This window comes from Oncorhynchus gorbuscha, linkage group LG17 (assembly GCF_021184085.1).
Source record: "Oncorhynchus gorbuscha isolate QuinsamMale2020 ecotype Even-year linkage group LG17, OgorEven_v1.0, whole genome shotgun sequence".
In the NCBI taxonomy this organism is placed as follows: Eukaryota; Metazoa; Chordata; class Actinopteri; order Salmoniformes; family Salmonidae; genus Oncorhynchus; species Oncorhynchus gorbuscha.
In genome coordinates this window covers 18,847,374-18,857,470 of record NC_060189.1, presented here as the reverse complement: position 1 = coordinate 18,857,470, position 10,097 = coordinate 18,847,374, and the positions used below count along the sequence as shown (strand labels likewise).

General features: G+C 41.3%; 1 protein-coding gene across 1 annotated transcript in view; it reads left to right on the top strand.

Annotated features, from left to right (window-relative positions):
- Positions 1 to 417: 417 nt before the first annotated feature.
- Positions 418 to 10,097, top strand: part of LOC124001207 (AT-rich interactive domain-containing protein 1B-like) — a 350,643-nt gene continuing 340,963 nt past the window's right edge. Inside the window, 1 exon segment of the mRNA XM_046307830.1 lies at positions 418 to 1,960. Coding sequence (XP_046163786.1) covers positions 830 to 1,960 — 1,131 coding nt within the window. The 5' untranslated portion in view covers positions 418 to 829.

Sequence of the window (10,097 nt, the reverse complement as noted above, 5' to 3'; positions counted from 1 at the left end):
CGGAGTAGGTGACACTCAAACCCAGATCTGGAATTGAGGCATGTATTTAAGATGGAGCTGCTCATCTTTGGAAGACACAAGCCTCTCTGAGAGGTAGCTTACTAAATTCCAGCATAATGGTATAAAATGAAATGTATTCTATTAAGTAGGCTATTCCTCTATTCAATAGGACTGTTTCATCCGGATACAACGCTACCATTCAATATTGTTTCTATATTAAATTATACAGTGACTTTCCTTCACTGGATAACATTGGAGAATCCAGTCCGCGTTTTCCATGTGAGGCGCGTTGGAGCCTGGTGGTGGATAATAGCTGGTGGAGCTTGCTCTCTCTCTCTCTCTCTCTCTCTCTCTCTCTCTCTCTCTCTCTCTCTCTCTCTCTCTCTCTCTCTCATGCCATGCTGGGCCAGAAGGGCTCCGGGAGACAAGCATTTACCCATATCCGGGTTGGAGGAAAGGAAAAAAGTTTCATTTAAACCCGGACGACAAACTTCAGCATGAAGCCTCATTGACGGCGCCAAAGCCGCGGCTGTCAGCAACGCATTTCACCGCCGATTTTTACAAGCATTACAGCGCTATAACATAGCTTCGTTTTTCCATTGAATATTTTTTTCCTGCTTGTGTTTTTCCTCTGTCTGTATTTTTTTGTGTGATAGTGTTCTGTGCGTCGGTCAGTGTCCCTGTCTAAAATGTTCAAGTGACAATGGCTGCGCAAGTGGCATCAGCACCGACATGAACTAATAATAAGAATAGCACATTGTCTGGCAATTTGGGTCAAGAGATACATTCGGGGAAATCAGGAGGAGGAAATATATCGAGATCTGGAGAAATGCTTGGAGCTGTTGATGGGACTAACACAATGAATAATGTTGATCACCACCACCGAAATGAGCTCAACATGGTCAATTCAACTTATTCTCCGAATAACAATTCTGACACACCGGAGAAGGATAGTGGAAATAACGTCACTTCGTCAGATTCGACGACCTCTCCGGGGGGGATGGAAACCGGGTTGATAGAGAACCATAAACTGAAAAATGTTGGGAGCGGAGATCCTCCTCAGCACCTCACACCGCCGCAACAGCAGTCACAATTTAACCCGTTTCCTCAGCATCAGCAGCGCCAGATACCAAGTAACAACAACAACAACAGCCAAGCCACAAGGGGAGAGAGTGAGAATCACCATCACGGAGGGAAGGAGGGTGTTTTGGGGAGCCAGTCAGAGCAGCAGATGCTAAATAAAGTTGATGGGGATCATACCTGTAAACCAGGGGAGCGGATGGGTGCTAGGTATGAACATTCCAACTTGGGACCAACGACCAACAACATCATCAGCCAGCCCCAGAGCTCGGGAGGAAACGGCGAGTTTAATAACTACTATGGCACTTCCAGAGTAGGGCCCTGCTATGATCAACATGGCGGACAACAAAGCACAGGGATGGGGATGATGCACTCTTCGGGACCCAACAACATGGACCCAGTGCACAACTCCCAAGAAGGGTACCACAACAGCCACTACAACCACTATCCTGGCTACCGACAGGGCTACTGTGGCGCGGGCTATGGCATGATGTCCCCGTCCAGACAGGGCAGTAACATGCTGATTGGCCCTGGCAGCAACACTCCAGCTGGCCATGTCAAGGCTGCTATGGGAGCTGCTGCCTGCGGTTCTGGTGGAAGTGTTGGGGGCTTTCAGAGATTCCCAGGACAGAGTCAGCATCCTACCGGGGCCACCCCGACACTAAACCAATTACTGACATCTCCAAGTCCAATGATGCGAGGTTATGGAAGTGGCTATCAAGACTATAACAGTCCCTCTGCACAACAACAAGATGGCATCGGCCTGGGCAAAGACATGACTTCTCAGTATGGCTCCACAACCCATGGCTGGCCAGGGCAACAGAGAAATCACCCGTCCATGAGTCCTGGAAACGGAGGGCCAGGTATCAGCAGACCACAGGTAAATACTAGTTTTACAAACTCAGCTGTACTCTGAGTCACACCTGTCATGTTTGTAGAGTTGTTGAAATGTGTTATTACACAGAAACTAATAATCCCTCTCGACTTCATAAATATTATGTTTTTCGGTGAATAATGCACTTCTAAATATTAATCTAGCTGTAAAGTAATTGGAGAAGATAATACTGGCTGGTTTCAGATCTGCTCAAGGTGACTCTTGCGAGAAAAACAATAGCCTGTCAGTCACGTATTTGTGCGATACGGGCAATATTTCACAACAGAGATTTTACATAATTAATATAGGCTATTAGTCGTAAATAGGCTTGGGAACTCAATATAATTTAGCGCGTAAAGGCGCGTTAAACAGAATACAATTATAAGTATTAATATGTATTTGGTTAAAATCGTTGCAATGCATTTACCTTGACTGTGTGTTGATTATTTCCCACACATATTTTAATTGAAGATCTTTATTTGTGTAAGATATTACGCGTTTACATTATTTAATTAAAAACAATTCTTTATGTTGGAGATTCGCCCTCTTGCGGACGTGGTTGCAGACACCTAGAAAAACGTTATTTGTAGGGACGCGCTGTATAGGGTCTCGACAAATTAAAACGTTACCCATTGATTAATATTGTTTTTAATTACAAATATGTCAAATTACATATTCAAAATGTATATATTTTAATTAGCAATCGATGTTTGCGCATGTAGTATATTCGCTATGACTGTCGAAGGCGAGGCGTGTCTGTGTATCACGCTGTCCGCCTGGGTTATTTATTGGAAAGTAAGTAGGCTTTCTCTCCATTGCAAGGTTTGGAATTTGAATTGTGGATGTAAAACTCCCCAGACGACTCCCTCTGAGTTGACATCAAATCTGCCATCTGATTGGCTCTCCGTCTCCCCACAAGGGTGCTGAGCTCTTCTCATGTAAAAAGTGCTGAACCCTCTGTTCAGGCGCTTGACCCGGAGCATGGTGGGGGACGGGGACGGACTATTCATAACGTTGCCTATATAACGCCATCTTCGAGGCTATAGAATAATGAAGAGTTGTATATATACATTATGCCTTTTGGTTGTGTTATCATGAATGGATACATTTTTATTGTCAAGGATGAACTCTGCTGAAAATGACCCAGATATTTGACCCCAGGTCAAAGTGGAGGTGTGGCCTAGGTGTGGTCTTTCATTCTCTTCCAAACAAAACACAAGTCTGCTTTTCTGTAGTTCCCAGGAAGACCTGTGTGCATGGGGGATTTTGAGGACATTTTTGTATTGTAGTGGGCCTAGTAATTCCATAGTAATAATTGCCCATATTTTATAGCTTAGACATGCCATTCAACAGATCATAAATTATTTGTCTGAAGTAGTTTTAGTACAGTCATAATTCAGGACGTTTGGAAGGCCCCCTTTGTAATATTAATTAGATGCTTTTCATGCCACAAATAGTTATTATATTATATACTGTATTTTGGATGCACAACAACCACAGTGCTAAGCATCTGCAATACGTCATACACATCTATATCATTGTCATGCTTTTAGTCTTACATAACTGTACAGGAAAATAATTCAAAGTCATTTTAAAAATATTATGCCAGGTTTTAGAATAGCAATATTTATGTCAGGTTAGCATTTTTCGTCATGAATCTTGTTCTGGAGGTAGTTCTGCAGAGAAGTCACTAGCTGGCACAGCCACAAAGTCAAGCAATATGATTTCTAACCAACCCTAAACCCTAACCTTAACCACACTAATAACCCTAATGCCTAAACCTAAGCTCATTTTTGTTTTCATGAATTTTTACAATATAGACATTTTTTTTCTTTGCAGCTGGCCTATCTAAGGGGAAATCTCTCAGTTCTGCCTCCAGGTCAACACTCGTGACATTATACGGCAACCTGCATATTTATGACACTTTTCCGTGCCATCTAAACATTATGAACAGCGGTGGCTATAATCATAGTTAGCCATTGGAGGGTAATGATTGTATGTGATGCATACCATAGCAGAGCAGGGCAGTCATTATGTTAATAAGGGTAATGATTGTATGTGATGCATACCATAGCAGAGCAGGGCAGTCATTATGTTAATAAGGGTAATGATTGTATGTGATGCATACCATAGCAGAGCAGGGCAGTCATTATGTTAATAAGGGTAATGATTGTATGTGATGCATACCATAGCAGAGCAGGGCAGTCATTATGTTAATAAGGGTAATGATTGTATGTGATGCATACCATAGCAGAGCAGGGCAGTCATTATGTTAATAAGGGTAATGATTGTATGTGATGCATACCATAGCAGAGCAGGGCAGTCATTATGTTAATAAGGGTAATGATTGTATGTGATGCATACCATAGCAGAGCAGGGCAGTCATTATGTTAATAAGGGTAATGATTGTATGTGATGCATACCATAGCAGAGCAGGGCAGTCATTATGTTAATAAGGGTAATGATTGTATGTGATGCATACCATAGCAGAGCAGGGCAGTCATTATGTTAATAAGGGTAATGATTGTATGTGATGCATACCATAGCAGAGCAGGGCAGTCATTATGTTAATAAGGGTAATGATTGTATGTCATGCATACCATAGCAGAGCAGGGCAGTCATTATGTTAATAAGGGTAATGATTGTATGTGATGCATACCATAGCAGAGCAGGGCAGTCATTATGTTAATAAGGGTAATGATTGTATGTGATGCATACCATAGCAGAGCAGGGCAGTCATTATGTTAATAAGGGTAATGATTGTATGTGATGCATACCATAGCAGAGCAGGGCAGTCATTATGTTAATAAGGGTAATGATTGTATGTGATGCATACCATAGCAGAGCAGGGCAGTCATTATGTTAATAAGGGTAATGATTGTATGTCATGCATACCATAGCAGAGCAGGGCAGTCATTATGTTAATAAGGGTAATGATTGTATGTGATGCATACCATAGCAGAGCAGGGCAGTCATTATGTTAATAAGGGTAATGATTGTATGTGATGCATACCATAGCAGAGCAGGGCAGTCATTATGTTAATAAGGGTAATGATTGTATGTGATGCATACCATAGCAGAGCAGGGCAGTCATTATGTTAATAAGGGTAATGATTGTATGTGATGCATACCATAGCAGAGCAGGGCAGTCATTATGTTAATAAGGGTAATGATTGTATGTGATGCATACCATAGCAGAGCAGGGCAGTCATTATGTTAATAAGGGTAATGATTGTATGTGATGCATACCATAGCAGAGCAGGGCAGTCATTATGTTAATAAGGGTAATGATTGTATGTGATGCATACCATAGCAGAGCAGGGCAGTCATTATGTTAATAAGGGTAATGATTGTATGTCATGCATACCATAGCAGAGCAGGGCAGTCATTATGTTAATAAGGGTAATGATTGTATGTGATGCATACCATAGCAGAGCAGGGCAGTCATTATGTTAATAAGGGTAATGATTGTATGTGATGCATACCATAGCAGAGCAGGGCAGTCATTATGTTAATAAGGGTAATGATTGTATGTGATGCATACCATAGCAGAGCAGGGCAGTCATTATGTTAATAAGGGTAATGATTGTATGTGATGCATACCATAGCAGAGCAGGGCAGTCATTATGTTAATAAGGGTAATGATTGTATGTGATGCATACCATAGCAGAGCAGGGCAGTCATTATGTTAATAAGGGTAATGATTGTATGTGATGCATACCATAGCAGAGCAGGGCAGTCATTATGTTAATAAGGGTAATGATTGTATGTGATGCATACCATAGCAGAGCAGGGCAGTCATTATGTTAATAAGGGTAATGATTGTATGTGATGCATACCATAGCAGAGCAGGGCAGTCATTATGTTAATAAGGGTAATGATTGTATGTGATGCATACCATAGCAGAGCAGGGCAGTCATTATGTTAATAAGCCTCTCCTTCAGCCTCAGAGAATAATAGCTTCCAAATTGTAATTGGTAAATAAATTGTGGCAATCATATTTGGCCCTAATATTTAAAGACATCAGTGGGCTAAAGATGCACATTATAAGTATACATTTACAAGCAGAATAAATCTCTAGAGGATATCAACTAAATTCATCTCTTATTATTAAAATAATGTACAATATGTTTTGCACAGGTTGCATGCAGTTGAACTTGGTATTTACTTTTTATTTATTTATTTTCATACAACAATGTATTTTATTTTGAACCCGGAGTAGAGATTGTGTTTTAGTTGTTTCATATAAACAGAAATCCTGTATACATGTGGATAAACAGGTTTGTAATCGATTGTGAGAGGTACCTCAGTCAGTGCACCAACAGGGGTTGTGTGTCAGGACCTAATGTGGTCTAATGTGGAGCCTCCGTTTGAGTCATGATCTGGCTTTAAGCACCTCAAAGTCTCTCTGTGTGTGTGTATGTGTGTGTTTGATTAAACATGCTTCAATCACCTGTCGGCAGAATCTCCCTCTTTCAAGTTAATTTCCTCCCCACTGCCCCTCTACAGGAGCAAGCTCTGTGAAAACACTTTCCTCATTTAAAACAGACTGGGAGGTGAACACACACACACACACACACACACACACACACACACACACACACACACGCACACGCACACGCACGCACACACACACACACACACACACACACACACACACACACACACACACACACACACACACACGCACACACACACGCACACGCACACGCACACGCACACGCACACACACACGCACACACACATACACACACGGTAGAACTACAGGAAGGAGACCCCTAGTTGAAGCTACTCTTTCGTCCAAATTGCATTGTCCCGGATTTTCAATTACTCTGGCCTATTTGATTGAGGAAATGGACAGAGGAAGAGAGAGAGAGTCCCTGTGATCAGTTAGTGGTCTGTCTGCTTTTGCACACTGTTCCTTAGTTTCTCATCAAATAGGTCAAATCATAACAAATCAAATCAAATTTGATTGGCCATGTACACATGGTTAACTGATGTTAATGCGAGTGTAGTGAAATGCTTGTGCTTCTAGTTCCGACAGTACAGTAATATCTAACAAGTCATCTAACAATCCCACAACAACTACCTAATACACACAAATCTAAAGGGATGGAGTAAGAATAAATATAAACATACATGGATAAGCGATGACCGAGCGGAATAGGCAAGATGGAATAGATGGTATTAAATACAGTATATACATATGAGATATGTAATATACAGTATGTAAATATTCATGTGGCATTATTAAAGTGACTAGTGATCCATTTATTAAAGTGGCCAATGATTTCAAGTCTGTATGTAGGCAGCAGCCTCTGTGTTAGTGATGGTTGTTTAACAATCTGATGGCCTTGAGATAGAAGCTGTTTATCAGTCTCTCGGTCCCAGTTTTGATGCACCTGTACTGACCTCACCTTCTGGATGGTAGCGTGGTGAACAGGCAGTGGCTCAGGTGGTTGATTTCCTTGATGATCTTTTTGGCCTTCCAATTCTGCCAGTAAATAAATATACAAAAATGTTAGTTTTTTGGAAAACGAAACAGTTGTTCTAATTTTGGTATTGACTGATTTGACACAGTGCTTATTATCTTCTCTCAATCTAGTTATGCCTTTCAGTCTTTAAAACATGTGTTCACTTATTTACAGTATAAGGGTAATACACTGCAGTGTGTATGTACAGTGCCTTGCGAAAGTATTCGGCCCCCTTGAACTTTGCGACCTTTTGCCACATTTCAGGCTTCAAACATAAAGATATAAAACTGTATTTTTTGTGAAGAATCAACAACAAGTGGGACACAATCATGAAGTGGAACGACATTTATTGGATATTTCAAACGTTTTTAACAAATCAAAAACTGAAAAATTGGGCGTGCAAAATTATTCAGCCCCCTTAAGTTAATACTTTGTAGCGCCACCTTTTGCTGCGATTACAGCTGTAAGTCGCTTGGGGTATGTCTCTATCAGTTTTGCACATTGAGAGACTGAATTTGTTTTCCCATTCCTCCTTGCAAAACAGCTCGAGCTCAGTGAGGTTGGATGGAGAGCATTTGTGAACAGCAGTTTTCAGTTCTTTCCACAGATTCTCGATTGGATTCAGGTCTGGACTTTGACTTGGCCATTCTAACACCTGGATATGTTTATTTTTTAACCATTCCATTGTAGATTTTGCTTTATGTTTTGGATCATTGTCTTGTTGGAAGACAAATCTCCGTCCCAGTCTCAGGTCTTTTGCAGACTCCATCAGGTTTTCTTCCAGAATGGTCCTGTATTTGGCTCCATCCATCTTCCCATCAATTTTAACCATCTTCCCTGTCCCTGCTGAAGAAAAGCAGGCCCAAACCATGATGCTGCCACCACCATGTTTGACAGTGGGGATGGTGTGTTCAGGGTGATGTGCTGTGTTGCTTTTACGCCAAACATAACGTTTTGCATTGTTGCCAAAAAGTTCAATTTTGGTTTCAGCACCTTCTTCCACATGTTTGGTGTGTCTCCCAGGTGGCTTGTGGCAAACTTTAAACAACACTTTTTATGGATATCTTTAAGAAATGGCTTTCTTCTTGCCACTCTTCCATAAAGGCCAGATTTGTGCAATATACGACTGATTGTTGTCTTATGGACAGAGTCTCCCACCTCAGCTGTAGATCTCTGCAGTTCATCCAGAGTGATCATGGGCCTCTTGGCTGCATCTCTGTTCAGTCTTCTCCTTGTATGAGCTGAAAGTTTAGAGGGACGGCCAGGTCTTGGTAGATTTGCAGTGGTCTGATACTCCTTCCATTTCAATATTATCGCTTGCACAGTGCTCCTTGGGATGTTTAAAGCTTGGGAATTTTTTTGTATCCAAATCCGGCTTTAAACTTCTTCACAACAGTAACTCGGACCTGCCTGGTGTGTTCCTTGTTCTTCATGATGCTCTCTGCGCTTTTAACGGACCTCTGAGACTATCACAGTGCAGGTGCATTTATACGGAGACTTGATTACACACAGGTGGATTGTATTTATCATCATTAGTCATTTAGGTCAACATTGGATCATTCAGAGATCCTCACTGAACTTCTGGAGAGAGTTTGCTGCACTGAAAGTAAAGGGGCTGAATCATTTTGCACGCCCACTTTTTCAGTTTTTGATTTGTTAAAAAAGTTTGAAATATCCAATAAATGTTGTTCCACTTCATGATTGTGTCCCACTTGTTGTTGATTCTTCACAAAATAAATACAGTTTTATATCTTTATGTTTGAAGCCTGAAATGTGGCAAAAGGTCGCAAAGTTCAAGGGGGCCGAATACTTTCGCAAGGCACTGTATATGTGTGTGTGTGTGTGTGTGTGTGCGCGCGATCGCATGTCCTTGTATATCTGGCTTTATGTTCATATTATTGCTTGACTGTCTGGGTTTGTATGCACATTATTTAATATTTCAGTATGTGTGTGTGTGTGTGTGTGACAGCGCAGTGTAGAGCAGACAGAAGTAGCCTCGTCAGCACTAGTTCTCCAGCCTCAGCTCCTTCCCTTGCTCGTCCACGCTTTCTTCATGTTGCTTTGTTTTCATCTCAGGCTCTCCTAGCCTAGCGCTGATTAGGAACAACACAGTGAAATGTTCATTTGCTCTGTTGTTCACGATAAGGGTCTGACAGACGGCCAGGGTTTTCATCTTGCTGGATGAAACACAATGCTCATGAGCGTAATTGGCAACTAGATTATCCTGGGACTGGCCATGATTTTCTTAAAATGCCAATTAATTCAGATTTGCCATAAAGAAATTGACCAGTCGGAGCGTTGACTCTAATAAAATAATTGTAACTTTTTGTTCTGGCCTGTGATGCATTGTTTTTGTTTGGATTCTGGCTATTTGGAGTTTAGGATGCTAGTTTATTCCCAATCCCAAACTGCATGGTAATGCTGCACTACATGATTGAGGTAGTTCAAACCCATAGCCTCTTTGTGTCCTAATGGATTTTTTATTTTGATGTGAATATTTCTACATGACTGATGTACATAACAGACGTCTGGATGACATTGATAGACAGGGCCAGCTCTATGGACATAACAGACGTCTGGATGACATTGATAGACAGGGCCAGCTCTATGGACATAACAGACGTCTGGATGACATTGATAGACAGGGCCAGCTCTATGGACATAACAGA